We start from the raw sequence: 25961 nt of genomic DNA, 5'->3' as shown, positions 1-25961 counted from the left end.
TGGGATCCCCCGACGGGAACCGGCAGACCCACGCGACAGCAGAGAGACTCCCTTAGTGATACATGAACAGCGGTGATAAGCAGTAATGGTACACGTGCTCACGAGACCATATACAGGTGTGCCAGACTCCGGTATACAGGTGTGCCAGACTCCGGTATACAGGTGTGCCAGACTCCGGTATACAGGTGTGCCAGACTCCGGTATACAGGTGTGCCAGTCTGGTATACAGGTGTGCCAGTCTCCGGTATACAGGTGTGCCAGTCTCCGGTATACAGGTGTACCAGACTCCGGTATACAGGTGTGCCAGTCTCCGGTATACAGGTGTGCCAGACTCCGGTATACAGGTGTGCCAGACTCCGGTATACAGGTGTGCCAGTCTCCGGTATACAGGTGTGCCAGACTCCGGTATACAGGTGTGTCAGACTCCGGTATACAGGTGTGCCAGACTCCGGTATACAGGTGTGCCAGTCTCCGGTATACAGGGGTGCCAGTCTCCGGTATACAGGTGTGCCAGACTCCGGTATACAGGTGTGCCAGTCTCCGGTATACAGGTGTGCCAGTCTCCGGTATACAGGTGTGCCAGACTCCGGTATACAGGTGTGCCAGTCTCCGGTATACAGGTGTGCCAGTCTCCGGTATACAGGTGTGCCAGACTCCGGTATACAGGTGTGACAGACTCCGGTATACAGCGCGCGTCCTCGGGTGGAGAAGCAAAGATATAAATAAAGAAAAAATACTGGGAGCACCGCAGGAAAAAAGAACTGGAGGCAAAGTAGAAAAAAATAAAATGTATTATGGCATGTAACCTAACTAAAAAGGGAAACCTCGCCCCTGGTGTAGATGTTAACAGGGAGGGGGGGGAGGTCACCCATTTAATCGCCAGGCAGTGATGCCGCCCGAGCCAGCGACGGATTTCCAAATCTGCCGACCTTAGGCCTTGCCCCCGCTGCCTACTGCAGCGCCCGCCGCACGGACGAGAGCCCTCCCCTCAATGGCGCTGGGGCGAGAGTTGCTCCTGCTCTCAATAGAATTGCGATCTGCGGTCTTTTTAGGAGAGAGGGAGCTTGCGACGGGAGGGGGCGTGCTCGGGGATTTGCGGGGGGCGTGGCCATCACGTCACGCGGCTGGTTCGCCCTCATTGGGTAAACCGCGGGTGGGGGCGTGGCCACGCCTCAGTCGCAAGGTCTAAACTCAATTTCATTGAGTTGTAAAACACCTTGCAGTACGGTGCGGCTGCACCTTCAGCGGGAAGGTGACTACTGGCCCTTCCCCATTGAGGGGCGGTGGTCACTATGTGTGTATAGTAACTGCGCTGTGGCAGTTACTGGGACCGCAGCCTTAGGCACTTGCTGTGGCAATGTTGCCATGGCAACAAGACGCTGTGTCACGTCGTTTGTGATGTTGTCCGCGATTTTGAAGCAGAAGCAGGGCGGCAGAACGGAGGCGGCCGGCACAGGTAAGTAAGTCCCTTCCCATTAGGTCCGATAGGCCGAGAGCGCGGCAAATGCAAATGGGTGCGGACATTTTTGCCGCCCTTGGCCTAACGAACCTAATGGGAAATCTGACACTGCGCGCCGCAAAAAAACAAAGCGCATGAATCCAATTAAACCAAACATACCTATTGTGCTGCTCTGCGGTATCTGGTATAATTGTAACCATACTGCAGCCCTACTATACTGAATTTATTATTAGTAGCAGTATTAGAATGGTATCAATATAGCATTGATGTGCGTCTACAGCATGGTAATAGTGTGTATTAATATATTTACACACTAGCTGCAGTATAAATAAAATGCAAATATGTAATAAATCTGTAGTATAAATACATCATCCAATAAATCTATGGCTTCTTTGGAGAGTTAAAATAACATAAATGAATCCTCCCTCCCGTGTCCATGAGTGATTCCCTCCTAAGATCTGGCAGTGTCCCATGCTAGATCCTGCAACCTATAGAAACAGCTGGTTTGCCCTCACCAAAGATGGCCACCAAAGGACTTCTTCCCAAAAGTCTATGCGTCTGACGTCACTGCAACGCAGAGCAACGTTCCTGGAACGCACGGAAGACGCTCAGCCACTGGGAAGGCTCGAAGGGACATTCGAATTCCAGACGCGGGGGAAAGCGGTGAGTGAGACGGACTTGTGGTTGGGGGTGCCGCGGGTGACGTCATGCTAGGGCAACCTACACCTGAGGTGCCCCGCTGTTATCAGGGTGACAGGGGGGCACACTGGTAATAAATACAACCCCTGGGGTGTCGCACTCGCATCCAGCCTGGAGTCGCATTGCTGTATGACTGCCCCTCTCATGTATACTGGGATAGGAGAGAGAGAGAGATATATATATATATATATATATCACCTATAGTGTCCCTGTGTGTGTGTGTGTATATGTGTATATATATATATATATATCTTATCCGCTATAGTGTCCCCCTATGTGTGTTTATATCTTCCATCTATCAGCTATATTGTCCCCCTATGTGTGTGTATATATCTTCCATCTATCGGCTATAGTGTCCCCCTATGTGTGTGTATATATCTTCCATCTATCGGCTTTAGTGTCCCCCTATGTGTGTGTATATATCTTCCATCTATCGGCTATAGTGTCCCCCTATGTGTGTGTATATATCTTCCATCTATCGGCTATAGTGTCCCCCTATGTGTGTGTATATATCTTCCATCTATCGGCTATAGTGTCCCCCTATGTGTGTGTATATATCTTCCATCTATCGGCTATAGTGTCCCCCTATGTGTGTGTATATATCTTCCATCTATCGGCTATAGTGTCCCCCTATGTGTGTGTATATATCTTCCATCTATCGGCTATAGTGTCCCCCTATGTGTGTGTATATATCTTCCATCTATCGGCTATAGTGTCCCCCTATGTGTGTGTATATATCTTCCACCTATCGGCTATAGTGTCCCCCTATGTGTGTGTATATATCTTCCACCTATCGGCTATAGTGTTCCCCTATGTGTGTGTGTATATATCTTCCACCTATCGGCTATAGTGTCCCCCTTTGTGTGTGTGTATATATCTTCCACCTATCGGCTATAGTGTCCCCCTATGTGTGTGTGTATATATCTTCCACCTATCGGCTATAGTGTCCCCCTATGTGTGTGTGTATATATCTTCCACCTATCGGCTATAGTGTCCCCCTATGTGTGTGTGTATATATCTTCCACCTATCGGCTATAGTGTCCCCCTATGTGTGTGTGTATATATCTTCCACCTATCGGCTATAGTGTCCCCCTATGTGTGTGTGTATATATCTTCCACCTATCGGCTATAGTGTCCCCCTATGTGTGTGTGTATATATCTTCCACCTATCGGCTATAGTGTCCCCCTATGTGTGTGTGTATATATCTTCCACCTATCGGCTATAGTGTCCCCCTATGTGTGTGTGTATATATCTTCCACCTATCGGCTATAGTGTCCCCCTATGTGTGTGTGTATATATCTTCCACCTATCGGCTATAGTGTCCCCCTATGTGTGTGTGTGTGTGTATATATCTTCCACCTATCGGCTATAGTGTTCCCCTATGTGTGTGTGTGTATATATCTTCCACCTATCGGCTATAGTGTCCCCCTATGTGTGTGTGTATATATCTTCCACCTATCGGCTATAGTGTCCCCCTATGTGTGTGTATATCTTCCATCTATCGGCTATAGCAGCGGTGCGCAAACTGTGGGGCGCGACCCCCAGGGGGGGCGCGACACTGCCGACGGGGGGCGCGGGGTTTACAGAGGCCCCGCGCGCTTCCCGAAGGCACTTAAATTAAGTGCCGGGGGAGCTGCAGGGCCTCTGTAAACCTAACTTACCGTGGCTCCGGCGGCTTCCTCCCTGCGGTGCCATGGCAACGCGGCGTCAAAATGACGCTGCGAGGTCATGTGACCTCACGTTGCTATGGCAACGTGACGTCATTACGCCGGAGCGCGGGTAAGTTGGTGTTGGAGGGGGCGCGGGAGTGAGGGGACAGCCGTCAGGGGGGCGCAGGGAAAAAAGTTTGCGCCCCCCTGGGCTATAGTATACTTTTTACGTCTAGACTCAACTGATGACCAATCTAGTTCTTTGAGCATTTCGCAGTGATGTGTGCTGTCGTTGCATTGGAGAACAAAACGGCAAATTGAGTTGTAAAGGGTGTGAAGTTTGCTAAGGTGGGTTTGAGGTGCCGAGCCATATACTATGACTCCATAGTCAATAATTGGCATTAGCATCTGCTGTGCGATACGCTTTCTGACCAGGAGACTTAGGGAGGATTTGTTCCTGTAAAGTACATCTAGTTTGGCATAGGTCTTGGATGTCAGGTTATCAATGTGCATCCTGACTGTTAAATGGGAGTCAAACTATATGCCCAGATATTTAAAAATAGTGACAGGGCCTAGGATGGTATTAGAGTGGGCTCTGATCTGACGGCGCGCGTGCACGTGACGGGTGCCGACGCGCGCGTTTCGCGATTGGAAACGCTTTCTCAAGGCTTAGTTAGTGTGAGGGGGAAGTCCCATGGGTCATAGTGCTAGTTATATATGTATTGGTGTGTTTCTATTGGCTGACGGCTTCATCATGGAGGTGTGTCTATGCAGTGCTATAGCTGGAAGCACTAATACGTCACGTGCACGCGCGCCGTCAGCATTCACGTGGCAGCATTTCAAGTATCACAGCATACAGCTGCCAGACGGCTCGCGTGCTGTTCCCTTCCAAGTGGGCAGGAGTCTAAGTGGTGACTCGGGAAGTACTGGTAAGGGGGGAGCTATCTGATTTTATATCATAACACTGTGACATCAGCAATCATAGACTCCTAACGGTGGCAGCACATTCATGAATATGTGCATAGGCATACCAACAGCCACACCGTTTCTAGGAGTAGATTAGCTCCAGTGCAGATGTCAATTAGTGACAGGAGCTCTCTGTACGTATGGAGTTTACAGCTTCAATCTAGGTAACTAATGTGAGTATTTATGCAGTCTATGGGACTGACCCAGCCATTATTGGGCTAATCATCTAACTGTTCAGTCAGCTAGCAGTACTCTGTGTATACATCTCTGCACATTGGCAGAATATTCACCTTGCTAAACCTCATTATACACTCACCTCGCTCCTATCTGTGACCTAAAAGATAGGTGAACCACACTATACAGAGGTCTCGGTGGCAATAATATTCTAAGTCAGTGGAAGTGCATTCATGAATATGCGCACAGGCATACACAAACCACACTGTCGATAGGAATCTATACACCGCTGTATTTTCCCTCTGTGTATTTCAGCTAGCTCTTGTACCTTTGGAGCAATTTAGCTGTTGTTAGGTGATTAAGGACTCATTACCCCACATACAGTGAGGATATACCGGATATACTGCGCCGATTTATTTATCTGCATACCCCTATTGTGAGTATAAGTACATCTTCTCACGTTATTACCTTTATACCTGTCTGACAAACAGGACAGGCTATCAGCTAGCTTTCCCCCTACACCAGTGTATACCAAATTACCACCCAAAGGGAATACTGCATATCAGATCCCTGGGAACGTGTTGATCCAATAAACCTCAAAGTTTCCCTAACTTTACCAACCCGGAGTATCTTATATACTCATCAGTAGGGTTTATATATATGTGTGTCAATTGATGTATTTTAACACCCATTATTTTAATCAGTAAAGCATTAAAGATTATTTTTAATATACTTATCACTGCACATTTAGGGGATATTGAGTGCTTTCAGTGGGTTCTTGCTCTTTCTATATTTACCTACTACGTTACCCATTAGCACCTTATCCCACACACACTTACCTTATTCAGCTGTAGCGGGGTACTTCACTAACGGTCTAATAGATCATTGGTGAAGACTGAAAAGAGTAGGGACCCCAGAACAGAGCCTTGCGGGACACCGTGGGTGAGATCCAAGGGGTTGGAGTTAGAGTCCGAGAGACACATGTTGGGATCTACCTGATAGGTAGGAATGAAACCAGTTTAAAGCATGCTTCCCTATTCCAGAGCTCTGGAGTTTGTTAGGCTGCGGCCCCGCTGCCTGTGAGGCAGGCGGCGTGTGCCGCCGAGTCCCCCGGTCTGCAGTGGGAAAGACAGGGGTGGCGCGTGACGGGGGAATGACAGGGGCGCTACCATGATGTTACCCAGCAGGTTCGCCCTCATTGGCTGAACCGTTGGGGGGCGTGGCCTAGCACTCCGTCGCGACTCCTGCTCCCAATTTTCTTGAGAGCAGGCGTTTCTGTCAGCGCAGTTACTGTCCTTTGGTAATGTACTGTTTAGGATTTTCTGTTTTACTCCTTTTATTTTAAGAAACTGTTCTGCCTCATATTGCAACTGTATGTTTATTTTGTATTCTCCTTTCTATAATCTAAGCCCTGTGTGTATTTATATACACACACACACACACACACACAGTGGTTGACAAATCACCAAAAAATCTACTCGCCACACAAAAAAATCTACTCGCCACCTAGTACCAAACGTGTGCTGCTTGGGCCAATATTTACTCGCCCGGGGCGAGCAAATGTATAGGTTTGTCGAACACTGTATATATATATACATTTAATAAGTAATGCTTTTGGGCTCTGAATGAACTAATGCGCGCTCTGGAGAGAATAACTTACGAATTCGGGCACATGTTACTACAACTGATTTTGTGTTAAAGTGCATAGTTGTTTCCTATAATAAACAGGGACCTGAGGCCCTGCCAGATATTTTAGTCTAAGATCTGTTATCATATCTGCATAACCTCAGGTGGTGGCAGTGGATAGTTATGATTTGCAATTGAGTAGGGTTTAATACTAACTCGCTGGTTCCTTGCAGAGGAGAAAGGGGGTTGCTAGAGTAGCCATGTGTATAAACCCTGGTTGCATGTCTGTCACGTGCTCATGTGTGCTGTTCGTGGCGGTGGTATATTGGGACGGCTTGAGGAGAGATACAACTAATTTGAGGGACCCTTGAAGGGGTTAAGAGTGGGGCAGCTTGCTGGTTGTGTATTGATCCTGTAAGAGGGGATACTGTCCATTTGACGGACCTTTGCGGAGCTGAAGAGTGGGTGCGCTTGCGAGCGTCGGTATTAACCCTTGTCCCGTGCTAGCAGGGGGTCGTACGTGACAATGTGAGAGAGGAGTCGAGTGTGACCCCTAGGCAGTGTGCGCTGGCTACTGGGTGAATGATGGTACTGTGACGGGAGCTTTGTGACAGGCTATTAATAATACACAAAAATATATATAACTGGGTTGAACTGGTACGAGACTTAGATATGATAAAATATCATTTATTCCTTGATAAAGGTTGTGACGATAGTGAGGGTTTGGCCCGGGATTAACGGGGTTACTCCCCAAGGGCCCCCCTCTAACCTCGCCAGGGAGACAAGGGGTTAACTGGGCTGAGGTCCAGAAATGTGATTTAACCCTTGTTATAACATGAAAATGCTTATTCCCCTGTGTAAAATGTAGTGTTGCTGGGTCAGTGTCTGCATAACCCACCCATTGGGACTTAAGGGGTTAATCTTATATGCAGTGCTGAATAAACGGTTACCTGAAAACTGGTAATTTGGGAACGGAGTAAGCCAGGACCCTGAGCCTTGGGGTACAGCCTCCGGGTCACCCCCCAAGTACACACATATTAAAATTATAACTTTGTCATAAGAGGAACATATATTTTTGATAAAGTGACTTTTTGCAGTTTTTGAAATATACAGGCAGAATGCTAATGGTGTGCTAATGCTAATGTACAGGCAGAATGCCTGCCCTTTTGTAATGCATGAGGAACCAAATGGTCTTGACACCTTAAAGCTGGGTTACCTCTGTATGCTAAATAGGACATCCTGCTAGAATTTAGCCTGGTTTCACAGGGGTATTGCTATGCGAGACCCAGGAATGGAAGTGTTTGTTATTCACACCTTCCAGCAAAAGGTATCCTGCTTCAAAGGGTTTATTGATGGGGGTAAGGGTGGAGCTACCCCAAGCAGGATATCAAAATGAGTAACCTTATTAAATATAAGAATACTATGAGATGTCCTTGGCTGAACATGCTAAGACCTACATATTTGTATTCGTGGGACTTCCCCGCCACCAACCGTTATAAACACTTAATATCTGGCCCTTAGTGGCTGCCAGATATTAATATATCTATTAATTTTCATATTACACTGTAATGTTTGGTCTCTCTGCGAGCGTCAGGTGTGACGGACTGTATTAATATATCTCACCTGACTGTGTGTATTACGGAACGGAAGTTAGGCAATGATTTGCAGTAAATATGAAATTTTGGTTGAGTTCTGAGGAACCCCTGTTGTGATGAGCAGGAAAGGCTAGAATTTACAAGCCTGGTCATCAAAGGCTAAGTTGCTAATTGCTTATGCTTGGCCCAACGGACAAAAGGAATTAACCAGAGTAAGTGTAACTTTTCACACTGGACCCTGGAAGCCCAAAGTCAGCTTCAAAAGCTTCAAAGGGGATTTTACTAGACGGCACGGCTCCGTAAGCTGGGATGCAAGGGTTAAAATGATATATAAGTCAGAGCCACCCTTTTATCCATGTTGTTCATGCAAAGTTCTTCATGGTTCTTCATTGTTCTTCATGCAAATGATCTTCATGCCTGCATGTCATCAGGCCTGTTGTGCTATACCATCTTGATTGCTGAGAAGAAATGCCATGCATGTGTCCTGCCTGTTTTGCTGTGATGTCAACTGAAATATGGGAGAAGTGGCCAGTCTGTAATCCTGATGTCTTTCTTGCCATAATCTTTAAGTAAGTGTCTATATTTTGCTGTTATTGTATAATCTGTTGTGTTCACCTTTATCAAGGAATAAATTATATTTTATCATATCTAAGTCTCGTCCCAGTTCAAACCCAGGTGTATATATATATTTATATATAGTTTTGGTGTAAATTACAGCCTGTCACAGGCTACCGTGACAAAGGTGAACACACAAGATATACAAATAACAGGCAAAATATAGACACTTACTTAAAGATTATGACAAGAAAGCCATCAGGATACAGGATGGGCCATTTCTTCCATATTTCAGTTGACATCACAGCAATACTTGCAGCTCATGAATGAAGACACATGCATGAAGACTATACATGAAGACATGAGGACCTCTGGCATGAAGATATGAGGACCTCTGGCATGAAGACATTTTTGTGAGGGGTGACTCTGACTTAAATACCATGTCAAACTCATCTCTTAACCCTAGATGCCGAGTTGTCTAGCAAAAATCTTTGAAGCAGATTTTGGGCTTCTATTGTAAGTGTGAAGTATCACACTTAAAAAAACACTCAGTTCCTTGGTTCCTGGGCCCAGCATAAACAATTAGGCAGTTAGCCTTTGATCACCAGGCTATGTTAATTCCTGCAGGATGCCCTTCCTGCCTATTAACATAACAGTGGAGTCTGCAGTTTCCAGAACAGAACCAAAATTCCATATACACTGTAAATAACTTCATAACTTCAGTTTAATAGTACTTACTGGCACGCGAGACATATTAATACATTCCGTCACGCATGACGCTCCCAATGAGACTAAATATTACTGTGTAATACTAAAATTAAGAGAGATATTAATATCTGGCTCTTAGTGTCTGTTAAACCTCAGGTGTCTGTATTCGTTAGTTGGGGCTTGGACCCACGAATACACATATGTAACTCTTAGCATGTTCAGCCGAGGACATCTCATAATATTCTTATATTTAATACGGTCACTCATTCTGATATCTCCTTGCGTAACCGCACCCCTGGCCCCCATCAATACATCCTTCGAAGCAGTCTTTTGGCTTCCATTGTAAGTGTGAAGTATCACACTTAAAAAAACACTCAGTTTCTTGGTTCCTGCCTCCAGCATAAACAATTAGTGCAGTTACCTTTTGGTCACTGGTGCTATGTTTCACAGCCAATGCCCCAGGCCTCCTGTCCTAGCTGTCTCCCAGCAATATTCCCTTGGCCTGCAAATTAGGTATTAACATACTGTGCACCAAAACCCCCATCTGTACTTTTTCACACCCAACTTCAATCAAGCCCTTTGAAGCCCAGATATTTCTGAAAAGATACCACGCATCCTAATGTATTTTCCTAAACTGCAGCTCATTAACCCCTTAAGCCCCAGTGTGTGGTGCAGACACTAGCCCAGAAACAATACATTTTTACAGGGGAATAACCAGTTAGAAGGCTGAAAAATGGAGCATGAAAAGGGAACAAAGGGCTATAATCACTAAATAACATTAACCCCTTCCCTCCCGCATCAACCCTAGTGTATGTGTCCGTGCCAACACCAGTATAACACAATACAGTTACACAGGGGAATAAGCATTTGTATATGGAAGCGAGGTAAAAACACATTACTGGACCTCAGTCCAGTTAACCCCTTGCTTCCCTGATGAGAGTAGAGGGTGGCCAAATGGGGTTGTAACCCCTTTAGTCCTGGGCCAAATCCTCCCCATCGTTACAGGTACTTCCATCAGTAATGTATAAGGAGGCAGTAGGGCCAGGTATGGGAGGAAGCATGAGGAGCTCTGTTTTTGCCACGTTAAGTTTAAGTCGGTGGAGGGCCACCCACGATGATATAGCCGACAGACATTCAGAAACTTTAGTCTGAACCGCAGGTGTAAGGTCAGGGGTAGAAAAGTAAATGTGTGTGTCGTCAGCATAGAGGTGATATTTGAACCCAAGAGAAGTGATTAGGTCACCTAAAGAGAGTGTGTACTGAGAAAAGAGAAGAGGTCCCAGGACAGCTGCCTAGGAAGTTCTTCCTCAGTTAACCAATTGTTCATTAATATGGAGGTTGTGGCTTCCTCCTGCGGCACTACTATTGAACTTGATTCTTCCCTGGTAAACACAGAGGCAAAGAATTTGTTTAATACCTCTGCTTTTCCCTTATGTCCAATAATCTGCCTACCCATCTCACACTGAAAGGGTCCTATATTTTCTTTTCTCATTTTTTTGTTATTAAGGTACTTAAAGAACTTTTTAGGGTTGACCTTACTTTCTATTGCAATCCTTTTTTCATTATCCATTTTTGCTAATTTGATTGCCCTTTTTGCAATTTTTGTTACATTCCTTATAATTCTGATACGATGTCTCTGTCCCTTCTGACTTAAAGAATCTAAACGCCTTCCTCTTCTTGTCCACTTCCTCCCCTACCTATTTATTTAGCCACATTGGTTTTGACTTATTTCTTTTATACTTATAAATAAGTATAAGTATAAATAAGATTTTACTTACCCACTGCCCACAGGCACTGCCCACTGCCCATTGCCCACAGCCCATTGCCCACAGGCACTGCCCACAGGCACTGCCCACTGGGCACTGCCCACTGCCCACTGACATTTAGCACAAAGAACAAATAGTATATTGATCCCTAGTGCTTTCCTGATTAGCCACACCGGGTAGACAGTGTGTACATATACTTATATAGCTATCAGATCTCAATCATGTATATATGCTATTGATGTAACCTCTAAAAAGAAGGGAGGTACTAAGAATTTACATATATCAGATAGTAGCAGTACTCGAGTATGTAAGGTTTTGTACCCACACTGTAACCTTTTAATCGCTTTAACCTTTTAATCGCTTTATCTCAGTGTGGCGTAATATTGGTTAACATATTAGCCGAGATAACATTGCATCTATATAAGTATCATGTAAGTACAGATAGCACACAAGTCTCCTCATACACAATGCAATAGGAGAAATAGGATCGCAAACATACACGTTGTCCCAAGAGACAAGCAGACAAGGTCTATCGGCGTCTCAACATATCCCCGCTATGTGTATTATAATATGTGTCACACAAGTCTCCTCATGCACAATGCAATAGGGAAAATAAGATCGCAAACATACAAATGTGGTCCCCAGAGACCAACAGACAAAGTCTCTCGACTTCTCACCATATACCCGCTATGGTGACAATGCAGGCTGAATGGTATACTATGAGACAGTCTCCAAGGACTATGCAACCGAAAACTCCCCATGCGCAAAGGGTAAGTAAGGTTGGTATACAAGCCGTTATAGTGGGGATAGGATTAGGACGGTCTGCTGCTTCCTCCGTGACGACACTCCTGCGACGTCTTACCGACACGTGTTTCGAGTGCGTGCCACGCTTCATCAAGGGGAGGAGTCTGTACTAAGCCTTCCCCATAGTAGGTATTTATAATGCTACAGAGTGGAGGCTCGTTGCTCCATAAGCCAATAGGCTCGGGATAACACAGGTACCCTATCAGAATGAGTAAATTCCGGTGATCCATATCACGGACATATACTGTGGTATACACATAAGCACCATATTCCTCTATAAGTGTGTGTATGTATATAAGAATGATAAGGCCACAAATACTTATGCTAACTTGCTGGCTAGAACGGAGGACACCTATGAACAAGCAAAGGAATTTAGTATAGTATGAAATAATGACTAGGATGATATTTAGTGGCAGGAGTAATAAGATCACCTTGTATCCCTACTGATCAACATACATCTAAATCTAGATGTGGTCCATAGGGACACAGCATAGTGTCCATAGACCGGGATCTCATAATGAACACCCTAATATAAAACGTAGGTCTGGATAGAGACTGACCATAATGCATGGTAATATTTCATGTGTAGGAATGTGTGGTCAATTGGGGTGATCTGCCCAAAAGGGTCAATACAGATCAGTTGCGATATTATGACTGTATCCGTGGATCCCCCTTACATCCCACATGTTAGTAATTAATGGTAATCACTAAGAACTTAAAGAAACGATGAGTAAATGAATCCTTCATTCAGTCCATGGGGTGACTGGGTCTGTAGTTGAAAAATCCACTGGCATTCAGTTGGAGTAATTTTTTGTCCCAGTTACCACCCCGCTTCTTGCATTAGCAAGCATGCATTTCAGGTTTTTTTCAGCCTGTACTATTATCTTATCTGCTCCTTCCTTTCTGTGCCAACTTGGTTTAGTCTTTAGACGTTTTCTTGTATTATCTGTATTTACTATGGGTGTCTCACTGCTTGTCAAACTTGCACTTGCCCCCATTCTACCCCCATAACACCTTGTATCCTCCTCTATTCTATTTAGTTTATCTGTTTCATTTCCCTCCCCCCTCCATCCTAGTTTAAAATCTCCTCCAACCTTTTTAGCATTCTCCCCCCTAGCACAGAAGATCCCTCTTCATTGAGGTGCAATCCGTCCCTAGAATATAGATGGCACCTCTCAGAAAAGGAGTCCCAGTGCTCTAAAAACCCAAACCCCTCCTTCCTGCACCACTTTCTTAGCCATGCATTAACCTCCCTGATCTCTGACTGTCTCCCTGCGGTAGCGCATGGCACTGGTAGTATTTCAGAAAATACTACCTTGGAGGTCCTTGCCTTAAGCTTTTGGTCTATATCCCTGAAATCATTTTTTAGGACCCTCCATCTTTCTCTAACTTTGTCATTGGTGCCAACGTGTACCAAGACCACCAGGTCAATCCCAGCCCCTCCCAACAATTTGTCTACCCAATCCGCAATGTGCCGAACCCGAGTACCCGGGAGACAACAAACTTTTCGGTTCATGCGGTCACGGCAACAGATTGCCCTATCTACCTTCCTAATAATGGAGTCCCCTACCACCACAATCTTTCTTGGTATCTGAGCATCCCTCTGTGCTGGAGGAACTATTCCCCTGGCTGCTAGATGAATCGGTCTCCCCCCCAGCCTTGCCATTTCTGCCCCGTCACTCCCAATATCTTTACTCAACATGGCAAATCTATTGGGATGTGTCAGCTCAGAAACGTCCTGTCTCTCCCTATTGCCCCCGCTTCCCCTTCTAACTGTCACCCAGCTACCTACCTGCTCCTCACTAACAGCAACCAAGCTACCTATCTGCTCCTCACTAACAGCGCCACCATCTGCGCCATTAGTTTAAGCAAGGGCCTGCTCAGTGAGCTCTAAACCCCCTTTCAAGATTGTCAATGTCCCTCAATATTGCAAGTTTCCTCTTCATATCAGTAATCTCTGACTCTAAAGAGACCACCCGCTCACACTTCTCTCCAGCGGTATGCTCCTTGGAACAGCTGCTCCAAGTGCACATACATGTGGCAAGATGTGCATTGAGTGGCATTTTCAATCCTGCTCATTCTAGCAACTATGAAGTTTAGAAGTACTAACAGTAAACTGTACTTCAATATACTATACCTTGTTTAACCCCTTCCTTGTTCAAACTGCTTCTAGTTCTAACTGCACACTTAATACAACCAGCACATGAAATCAACCAGTCACGCAGATCAGCACACTTGGCTAAGTTGCCGATTGATCCGTTCTCCTGTGATCGATTGGCGAAGATTCGGCTCGGGGGTTCACTAAATGGCAGATGAGGACAAAAAATGCAAAGTTCTGTGGGGAAGATCATGTGACCAGGCAGTCACTAGATACAATTTGTGCACTGCTCGAGAGAGAGGGCGGGGCTCAGAAAGGGGTGTGCCAGAGCCTGTTTCAGAAGAGGAACTGGATGTGTCTTTGTAAATGTTTGCTGTAGAATCAAAAAATGCTTGTTAAATTATAATACATAAAAAATGCTATTCAGAGTTGTGTAAATATAATAATGCTACAAGTATTTCCTCATAGTACAGAGCTGATTTATTTTTATATAAATATATAAAACACATGTAGGATATTGCTTGGTCTGCAGCTTTAAGATACTTGGTAGCGCCAGTTGCTTTGTAGCTTTTCCACAAGGCATCCCTGAAATGGTAGAGCGCTATAAGGTCAGTTATAATGCACCGAAGGTGGGTCCCCCGTACTCTTATTCTGCGTAGTGGGGCATGGGTATCACAGAGTTTTAAGAATTCTGGAAATAGTCGAGCGCAGAATCGGGGTCGGGAATTAAGTCGATTCTGTACCATGGGCAGTTGGTAAGGTCATCCAGAAACTGCTGTGGGTTAAAGTTTCTAAATGTTCTAGTGAGGAGAACTTTAGGGCTTGATTTGGGGGGGTCTGATGTTCCTTACACAGTACAGTACACTATTGCATGGTCACTGGAAATGTCAGGTTGGATGCCAGAGGATTGGATTCTGCTGGAACTAGAGGAAAGTTTGTGAGATTTCAGGTAAGTCCGTGTGGGTTGGGAAATGACTTGCGTTGGGTTAAGTGACTTGAGTTGTGTCCGGATTTTGTGGTTTTTAGGGTCAAGTCAATTGTAGTTGAAATCCCCAAGAACTAGCAGCTCACTCTTCTCATTCAGAGAGGAAATTGAGCCAAGAAGCTGGGTGATAACAGTCAGGGACTGGAGAGAGGCTATAGGGGGCGGTAGATGCCAGGAATAAGAACAGGCTTAGAAAAGGGGAGGCAGATTTTACCAACTAGGCTTTCAAAAGAGTGTGGTCTTGGGGGGCAATTTAGCAGCGTAAATTGTAAGGTGTCTTCAATATAAGGTAACACCCCTCCTCTCTTTGACCTATCTGTCCTAGAAATGGAGTATCCCAGAACGGGGAGAGATGTATCAAATTTAGACGACAGATACTTATCCTATATACTGTATATAAAAAGAAAATGTTAGCCGTGTGTGTGTCTATCTATATCTAGAGCTCTATAGATATCCAAAGATAGATATCCAAGATCTGCAACCCATGCTGGCAGAGGATGTGACATTAAAATCTTTCCCAAACCTCCCATTCTTGCGTTCCGGCAACCACCAAACCTCAAACAGAAATTAGTCGACAGAAAACTTCACAACAAACTTAAAGACACTGATAATGGCACAAAACCGTGCAACAACACACGCTGCAAACTCTGCCAACATATATGCCAAGATCCCACAGCCAGTCACAACCACGGAACACTCAATGTTAAAGGATCATACAGCTGCACATCCAGGAATGTGGTTTATATGATTCAATGCAACAAATGTGACCAAGGCTGCTACATTGGGGAAACCAGCCCAAAACTTCAAGGCAGAATGAATATGCACAGACACTCTATACAACATCACGAAGAAGGAAGATACTGCTCACTTGTGGGACATCACTTCTCACAGCCAGATCATTCCATAAATTATTTAAAAAAAAAAAAAATCCTCAACGGAATGTTCAAACGCCCCAAGAACGGAAAACGTTTGCGCTCAGAATGATAAGACTCTTTGACACCAAAACAAGTGGACTTAATGCAGACATTGGGGTTTCTCACACACTATCATAATTTGTTGTAATCGTCCTCCCTGCCATTGTGCCATCCTATACATCCCTCTCCCCCCTCTGTGCTGCTGTGGATGTACAGCCCCTCCCCCACCCCTAATTTTCACCTTCCTTATCTCTGTTTTTACACCCCTCCAGTGCCTGTCTGTTCTTTATTCTTCCTTTTTTTTTTCTTTTCCAATTCCTGTCATTCATATATTCCTTTGTATATCAGTATTGCCGACCTGAGGAAGAGAGGAAAACTCTCCAAAGCTCGTCCTATGACATAAATTGTTAGTCCAAATAAAAAAGGTATCACCTAATACTGAAGAACTCATTTATTCTGCACTATCGCAACTGGACTAACATGGCTATTTCCATTTTATTTATGTGTATATATATATATATACATATACACAACAAAAAAGAACCTATGAAGTAGCGCCTTTTAAATACCCTGAATATAACGCTGATATAAACATAGAGGACTAGCTAACTATAGGCTAATTGATTATATACCTATCAGGGCAATAAAGGGTTAATACAAGATAACATGTGTGAATATAACCTCTAGTTCCTATAATACACATATATTAAATCATCTAAAAATTATAACTCATATTTAATAAAAATAAACATAAAAAATAAAACATTAGAACAAGTGTAGAATTAAAAAATGTATTTTTAAAAGACCAATAGAGGAGTACAGTCCAGTTCCAAAATGTAATCCACCGAGGCGTCTGCAGCCCGAATAAGGGATCACCGATCCCTGACAAAAATCTGTAGAGAAAAGAAAACAAATAGGCGCACACCTAGTGTATTAACGTATAAAAATATGTATTTTAAGGAACATGAACTCATTCAAATGCCCACTCGCAAAGGTAGTATAAAAACAAGCGTGTATGAGATTAGATCTCAATCGCCAACAACGCGTCCTCTCAGCACACCACGAGATCCCGGCGTTCTCCTGCGTCGCTGCTCCACGTGAAGCGGAGGCGGAACCTTCTCCTTTGAGCACCCGGCAAAGATGTTCCTCCGGATACAAGTGATTCAAGAGTCCATACAAGCCAATGTAAATGCGTTCAATCTGAATCGTGGGGAGACTCAGGAGCTCATACACAACCTCTATGGTATCCACTAAGTGAGTGTCAGCCACACAGTTAGACCACACCCTACGCGTTTCATCATCAAAATGACTTCATCAGGGGTGGATGAAACAAGGTGGTGTTTCTCTATGTGTGTGGGGAGTTGTTCTTATAGTTCAGGCTCGGTATGCACATGGAGAAATACTATGTGTGCTCATAGCTGAACTGCATGCATTAATTTACATATATAGTTTTGACAATTTGGTCATTTATACATATTGCCATTTTTACCTTTGTTGTTTATTTTTATATTCATTTCTATTTACTTTGAAATTTGCTATGAGCTGAAAAGATTGCATTGATTTATAGCTGGTTTCATGCTGGGTCCTCATCAAACTAAAGCTGATTGTTACACATGTGCATAATCAATTAATGGAAAAAAAAACCTTTCTCTCCCCTATATATACTGAGAGGGTATACCTATTGGGTATACCTATTGGGCATCCCCTGATGAAGTCATTTTGATGACGAAACGCGTAGGGCGCGGTGTAACTGTGTGGCTGACACTCAGTGGATACCATAGAGGTTGTGTATGAGCTCCTGAGTCTCCCCATGATTCAGATTGAACGCATTTACATTGGCTTGTATGGACTCTTGAATCACTTGTATCCGGAGGAACATCTTTGCCGGGTGCTCAAAGGAGAAGGTTCCGCCTCCGCTTCACGTGGAGCAGCGACGCAGGAGAACGCCGGGATCTCGTGGTGTGCTGAGAGGACCGCGTTGTTGGCGATTGAGATCTAATCTCATACACGCTTGTTTTTATACTACCTTTGTGAGTGGGCATTTGAATGAGTTCATGTTCCTTAAAATACATATTTTTATACGTTAATACACTAGGTGTGCACCTGTTTGTTTTCTTTTTTTTTCTCTCTCTCTCTCTCTCTCTCTCTCTCTCTCTCTCTCTCTCTCTCTCTCTCTCTCTCTCTCTCTCTCTCTCTCTCTCTCTCTCTCTCTCTCTCTCTCTCTCTCTCTCTCATCTCTATCATTACATTTTAAGTTATGGTGGGTGAAAAAGGCAACAAAAAACCTCCACCATTAGCATATAGCCAATAAAGAATATCACTTGATATTCTTTATTGGCTATATATATCTATATCTCTCGCTATCTCAATAATGTTATATATATATATATATATATATATATATCGGTCATTATAACTACTTATTGTCAATGTTTAGTTAAGAAATCCTATCATATTACTTTTCTAATTATTATTATTTCTCTTTCTAAAGGGACTTCATGGAACAAAAGCAGAGACATGTCATGGTGATATAAGTGGAAAGTGACACTGTTATAAGCTCATGTATAACATAACCTCCTATGCCGGCTCCCAAAATGTCAATTTACACCAATCCGACCAAATCGCATCCCAGTATGTACGGGATCTCATCCACGGAGAGGGGCGACGCATTACAGCGGAATGCTAAGGTCACTACATCTGGGAACCACCTTGGGACACACGCCTCAGGAAGTGTTACCGACTCCCAGAAAAGTCTTTCCTCTCATAAAACAAGCGACGTAAACAGAACGTATGTAATATCCACGTGTAACAATGTCGCAGTGCCTGCCGTGGCACCCAGGCAAGTGGGTAAGTTAACACTGCAGAGGAGGAGAACGGGGAGCAAGGAGTCCCCTCGCGTGGAGAAGGGTCCGGGCGAAGACATGACTCAACGGGGTGCGTCCGAGAAGCGCCTGACGTTACAGAGGCGGCAGAGAACGGGGTCTGTGGATATGGGCGATACGGAGAGGATCGCAGAGATTGGTGGAAAGGCTAATCACTCAACGGGGCAGCAGCATGGGAAATGTGGTTTGCCACCAACCGTGGGGTGCAAGATCGGCAACGAGGAGTTGTGTGAAGTTGCCAGAGGTTCGGTAGCCAGAGTCGAGCCGAAAGCCAAAGATTCGTGTGGCGTCAATGGGAAGTCGTCTTATTCGAAGCTTTCAGTGAATGGCGTGAAACCACAACATGTTCATGAGGTGGGACGATCAGAAGACCCCAGTACAGTGCAAGCCGCGAGGGGCTCGGTGGGCACTGGAGGGAATGATAAGAGCAGCTGTCTGAGGAAGACTCCCGTGGCTAAACATGGGAGCCCGGATCGGCAGAGGACTCCAAGGAGTGGTGCGTCAGGAGTTGCGAGGTCTTTATCGTTTCGGGACTCCAGGAGTCTGGCGGCGACACAGAAGCGACCACCGGTGGGGATCACGCCCGCTGCCCAAAAGAAGGCACCAGCGACGGCCAGGACGTTATTTGCAGGCCGGACAGAGAGGACACGTGAAGTCAGCTTATCTTCTGACATTGGCCATGCAAAAGATGAGGCTGTCGCCCTACAGCCAAACTCAGAGGACGAGCCCTTAAAGGAGGAAAACTGCGCAGTGACAGTGGCTGTCCGCGTCCGACCCTTCAGTAACAGGTATGTGGGACAGCTCTCTGATGGGAGTATAACAGAGGGTGCAGCGCGTTGAGATTATGCTTTAATAGTCCCGGCTTCTGCGTTTCAGCACAAACTCTTCCTTAGAAAACAGTAGGATATTGTTCTCTCTGAATAGTCTGGTTGCCATAGTTTTGGCACCCGGGAGATATTTTGGAAAGTAACCCCCTTCCTCCCCCAAGGAAACGGGCGTGGGTGCCTATACCAATGTCTCATGTGATTCTAGAATCCATTTTGTTTGACTAACTTCCATGTTGTCTATGTTGTATAAAACTTGGTGATTACAATTGGAATTTTTGAGTTGTGCTGAAATTCTATAGCAGAGCTCAGGAGTCTCCAATGTGAGAGGAGTTAGACAGATCAACAATCAGTATGAGAAGAACATCTACAGAAAGGAGGAATATTTGCAGGCTGATAAAGATGGTTTTTTGAGATACTAGGAGTAGTTAATCAGTCTGGAATAAGGGGGGGTTGTCAGAACAGAGGTTGATAGTACGAGTAGAACAGCAGGATGTCTGGAGATAAAAATATAGGAATGCATTGCTGTACTGTGAATGTCTATATGATTACTGGTAATGACTAAAATGCATTGTATGTCTTTATTTATATAGCGCCATTAATGTACATGGCGCTTCACAGCAGTAATACACGGTGTTATCAAATAACAAATTATATAATATAAATAACAGGTCATGGGAATAAGTGCTTCAGACAAAAGTAACATTGTGGAAGAGGAGTCCCTGCTCCGAGGAGCTTACAATCTGATTGGTAGGTAGGAAGAACGTACAGAGACAGTAGGGCGTTCTGGTAAGTGCGTCTGCACGGGGCCAAGCTCTATGTATCATGTCTAGTAATATCTACGGTGCTACTCATATGCTTCTTTAAGCAAGTGGGTCTCAAAGGTGGATAGAGAGGGTGCTAGTCGGTTATTGAGGGGAAGGGCATTCCAGAGGTGTGGGGCAGTCAGTGAGAAAGTTTGAAGACCGGAGAGGGCTTTAGATACAAAGGGGGTAGAGAGAAGACATCCTTGAGCAGAACGCAAGAGTCGGGATGGTGCATAGCGAGAAATTAGGGCTGAGATGTAAGGAGGGGCAGAAGAGTGTAAAGCTTTACAAGTGAAGAGGAGAATTGCATGTGTGATAAAGGATTTGATAGGAAGCCAAGAGAGGGATTTCATGAGGGGAGATGCTGAGACAGATCTAGGAAAGAGTAGAGTGATTCTGGCAGCAGAATTTAGGATAGATTGTACGGGGAGACAGGTGAGAGGCAGGAAGGCCGGACATCAGGAGGTTACAGTAATTGAAATGGGAGAGAATGAGGGCCTGAGTCTGAGTTTTAGCAGTCGAGCAACAGAGGAACGGGTGTATCTTTATAATATTGCGGAGGAAAAAGTGACAGGTTTTAGAGACGTTTTGAATGTGAGAGGAGAATGTGAGAGAGGAGTCGTGTGTGTGACCCCTAGGCAGCGTGCTTGGGCTACTGGGTGAATGATGGTACTTCCAACAGCAATGTGGAAGAAGGTAGTAAGGCCAGGTTTGGGAGGAAGTATGAGGAGCTATGTTTTTGCCATGTTAAGTTAAGTCGGCGGAGGGCCATCCAGGATGATATAACAGAGAGGCATTCCGAAACTTTGGTCTGTACAGCAGGTGTAAGGTCAGGGGTTGAAAAGTAAATGTGTGTGTCGTCAGCATAGGGGTGATTTAAACCCAAGAGATTAGGTCACCTACAGAAAGTGTGTACAGAGAAAAGAGAAGAGGTCCCAGGACAGAACCCTGCGGCACCCCCACAGAGAGATCTATGGAGGAGGAGGTGTTAGCAGAAGGGACACTGAAAGTACGATGGGAGAGGTAGGATGAGATCCAGGATAGAGCTTTGTTACAAATACCAAGAGTATGGAGAATGTGAAAGAGAAGAGGGTGGTCCATGTGAAAGAGAAGAGGGTGGTCAAATGCTGCAGAGAGGTCGAGTAATATGAGCAGAGTGTAATGACCTCTGTCTTTGTCAGCATGGAGGTCATTAGTTATTTTAGTGAGGGCTATTTCAGTCCAGTGAGCACTGCGGAAGCCAGATTGTAGAGGGTATAGGAGAGAATAGGTGTTGAGAAAGTGGAGCAAAGAGCAAGCGAGAGAATACAAGACATTCAAGGAGTTTGGAGGCAAAAGGCAGGAGGGAGACAGGTCGATAGTTAGAAAGATAGGTAGGGTCAAGCTTGCTGTTTTTGAGTAATGGTATAATAGTTGCATGTTTGAAGGAGGAGGGAAAGGTTCCAGAGCAGAGGGAGGAGTTAAATATGTGTGTGAGCATAGGGGTTATAGTAGGAACAAGATGTTTTAGGAGATGGGAGGGAATGGGGTCAAGAGGGCAAGTGGTAGAGGGAGAAGAGGAGATCAGTAGTGATACACCCTCCTCTGTGACAGCGGAAAAAGAGTCAAGGAAGGCAGAAGGAAAGTTAGGAAGCGGTGTAGGGTGGGAGGAGGAAACAGAGGGGATGTTCTGACGAATGGATTCCACCTTTTCCTTGAAATAGTCAGCAAAGTCCTGAGGTGAAATGAAGGAAGAAGAGGCAGCTGGGGGTGGTTTGAGTAGAGTCAAAGACAGAGAAGAATCGGCGTGGGTTAGATTTGTGTGTTGATTAGTAAAGTAGGTTTGTTTAGCCTCAGAGAGGGCAGAGTTGAAACAGCACAGCATAAATTTGTAGTGAAGGAAGTTTGCGAGAGTGTGAGATTTCCTCCAGAGGCGTTCAGAGGAATGAGTGGAGGAGCACAGCATGCGCATGTGGGAATTTAGCCAGGGTCTGGGGTTAGAAGGGCGAGGGCGGCAGATAATAAGCGGGGCATGTAGATCAAGAGAGGAGGATAAGGCAGAGTTGTAGTTCCTGACCAGGTTGTCGGGGTCTGAACAGCAAAACTGAGAGACGAGAGGGAGGAGCGTAAAGCGTAATCAAAGGCTGGTAGGTTAATAGAGCGCAGGTTTCTGCAGAAGTGAGGGGGAGATGGAGATGGAGAAGGGGAGAAATGAGAGAGAAGATGAGGTGATGGTCAGAGAGAGAAAAGTTTTTTGTGAAAACTAGGTCTAGGTAGTGGCCATCCTTGTGGGTGCTGGCTGCAGTCCACTGTTGAAGGCCAAAGGAAGAGGTTAGAGAGAGAAAGCGAGAAGCCCAAGGGAGAGAGGGGAAATCAATGTGGCAGTTGAAGTCCCCAAGGAGAAGAGCAGGGGAGTCTGAGGAGAGAAAGAAAGAGAGCCAGGATTCAAAGTGAGAGAGAGAGGCAGAAGGAGGATGAGTAGAGGTAGGTGGGTGATAGATGACCGACACGTGGACAGGAAGAGGAGAGAAGATCTGGACAGTGCGAACCTCAATGGAGGGAAAAGCAAGCGAGGGAGGAATAGGAAGGGTTTGGTAACGGCAGAGAGAGGAGAGAAGCCCCACGCCTCCACACCTGCCATCAGGGCACGGAGTGTGGGAGAAGGAAAGGCCACCATAGGAGTGGACAGCTTCCAGTGCAGAGTCAGACTGAGTGAGCTAGGTCTAAGTTATAGCAAAGAGAAGCAGGGAGTGAGAGAGAAAGAAGTCATGCACAGAGAGGCAATTGTTTGAAAGGGAGCGAGCATTCCAAAGGGCACAGGAGAGAGGGAGGGTGGCAGGGGATGGGTATGAGGTTGGAGGGGATGACACCAGAAGGAGTAGAAGTTGCATGTAGGAGATGGGTATGAGAGTAGAAATAAGGCAGGGACCAGGATTGGGAGAGATATCCCCAGAAGCAAGGAGGAGAAGCATGGACAGAAAGAGAATGTGTGAGGAAGATTTGTAGGGGTGTGTTTTTTAGTGCAGGGGGTATAGCTGTGTGGTGTCAGAGGGCGCAGGTAAGAAAGGAGTTCATGTGAAATGAGAAGCGGTGAAGAAAGGAGAGATGGAGATATATGAATAGAGTTGGAGACATGGGGCTAGTAGAAAGAAATGTGTATTTTGAAAAGAAGCGAGGTCAGAGCAAATATAAATAGTAGCAGCATCATGGCAGCCGTAGTTTAGTGCTGAGATGTGTGGTCTGGGATAGAAAATGTCCACCTTTCCAGCGTAGTTAACATCCAGGATTGAGGGTCCGTAGGTGTTCTGTAGTCCCCTTGTTTCCCTCCTGTTGAACGCTCTGTTAAACTCCACACTGCTTGCCACTTTGAACATTGGGCCACTTTGAACATTGGGCCACTTTGAACATTGGGCCACTTTGAACATTGGGCCACTTTGAACATTGGGCCACTTTGAACATTGGGCCACTTTGAACATTGGGCCACTTTGAACATTGGGCCACTTTGAACATTGGGCCACTGTGAACATTGGGCCACAGTGAACATTGGGCCACAGTGAACATTGGGCCACAGTGAACATTGGGCCACAGTGAACATTGGGCCACAGTGAACATTGGGCCACTGTGAACATTGGGCCACTGTGAACATTGGGCCACTGTGAACATTGGGCCACTGTGAACATTGGGCCACTGTGAACATTGGGCCACTGTGAACATTGGACTGCTCTGTCTGCCCTTATAAAAAGCCTAATAAGTCACCTGACAGAATTTAATTCAGCCCATCCACCTTAATTAGCACATGTGAGGCATATTAACACATGTTTTTTTTCAACTGGGTCTTGTTTTTTTGCTGTCTTAATACTAATTGCTATGTTTAATTTAGCTGCTGGTGAGAAAAGGTTGTAACTGCCACGTATTGCTGGTTACAAGGAAAAGTGTATAAGGGTTAGGCTTAGATCTTGAGACCAGAACTATGAAATATCATCATGAGGAAACTTCTCTGCTCGGACCCTGTATACAGCCTGTAATATGCTTTCTGTCTCGGACCCTGTATACATCCTGTAATATGCCTTCTGTCTCGGACCCTGTATACAGCCTGTAATATGCTTTCTGTCTCGGACCCTGTATACAGCCTGTAATATGCTCTGTCTCGGACCCTGTATACAGCCTGTAATATGCTCTGTCTCGGACCCTGTATACAGCCTGTAATATGCTTTCTGTCTCGGACCCTGTATACAGCCTGTAATATGCTTTCTGTCTCGGACCCTGTATACAGCCTGTAATATGCTCTGTCTCGGACCCTGTATACAGCCTGTAATATGCTCTGTCTCGGACCCTGTATACAGCCTGTAATATGCTTTCTGTCTCGCACCCTGTATACAGCCTGTAATATGCTTTCTGTCTCGGACCCTGTATACAGCCTGTAATATGCCTTCTGTCTCGGACCCTGTATACAGCCTGTAATATGCTTTCTGTCTCGGACCCTGTATACAGCCTGTAATATGCTCTGTCTCGGACCCTGTATACAGCCTGTAATATGCTCTGTCTCGGACCCTGTATACAGCCTGTAATATGCTTTCTGTCTCGGACCCTGTATACAGCCTGTAATATGCTTTCTGTCTCGGACCCTGTATACAGCCTGTAATATGCTCTGTCTCGGACCCTGTATACAGCCTGTAATATGCTCTGTCTCGGACCCTGTATACAGCCTGTAATATGCTTTCTGTCTCGCACCCTGTATACAGCCTGTAATATGCTTTCTGTCTCGGACCCTGTATACAGCCTGTAATATGCTTTCTGTCTCGGACCCTGTATACAGCCTGTAATATGCTTTCTGTCTCGGACCCCGTATACAGCCTGTAATATGCTCTGTCTCGGACCCTGTATACAGCCTGTAATATGCTTTCTGTCTCGCACCCTGTATACAGCCTGTAATATGCTTTCTGTCTCGGACCCTGTATACATCCTGTAATATGCCTTCTGTCTCGGACCCTGTATACAGCCTGTAATATGCTTTCTGTCTCGGACCCTGTATACAGCCTGTAATATGCTCTGTCTCGGACCCTGTATACAGCCTGTAATATGCTCTGTCTCGGACCCTGTATACAGCCTGTAATATGCTTTCTGTCTCGGACCCTGTATACAGCCTGTAATATGCTTTCTGTCTCGGACCCTGTATACAGCCTGTAATATGCTCTGTCTCGGACCCTGTATACAGCCTGTAATAAGCTCTGTCTCGGACCCTGTATACAGCCTGTAATATTCTTTCTGTCTCGGACCCTGTATTCAGCCTGTAATATGCTTTCTGTCTCGGACCCTGTATACAGCCTGTAATATGCTTTCTGTCTCGGACCCTGTATACAGCCTGTAATATGCTTTCTGTCTCGCACCCTGTATACAGCCTGTAATATGCTTTCTGTCTCGGACCCTGTATACAGCCTGTAATATGCTTTCTGTCTCTGTGCCTGTATACA

At 45.3% G+C, this 25961-nt stretch overlaps 1 protein-coding gene across 1 annotated transcript in view; it reads left to right on the top strand.

The window, feature by feature from the left end:
* Positions 1 to 2083: 2083 nt before the first annotated feature.
* The window catches only part of KIF14 (kinesin family member 14), a 245239-nt gene continuing 221361 nt past the window's right edge, over positions 2084 to 25961 (top strand). Inside the window, exons 1-2 of the mRNA XM_075617062.1 lie at positions 2084 to 2122; positions 18491 to 19669. Coding sequence (XP_075473177.1) covers positions 18579 to 19669 — 1091 coding nt within the window. The 5' untranslated portion in view covers positions 2084 to 2122; positions 18491 to 18578. The remainder of the gene's footprint in view (positions 2123 to 18490; positions 19670 to 25961) is intronic.

This window comes from Ascaphus truei, chromosome 10, assembly GCF_040206685.1.
Source record: "Ascaphus truei isolate aAscTru1 chromosome 10, aAscTru1.hap1, whole genome shotgun sequence".
In the NCBI taxonomy this organism is placed as follows: Eukaryota; Metazoa; Chordata; class Amphibia; order Anura; family Ascaphidae; genus Ascaphus; species Ascaphus truei.
This window is presented reverse-complemented; position numbering and strand designations above follow the sequence as displayed.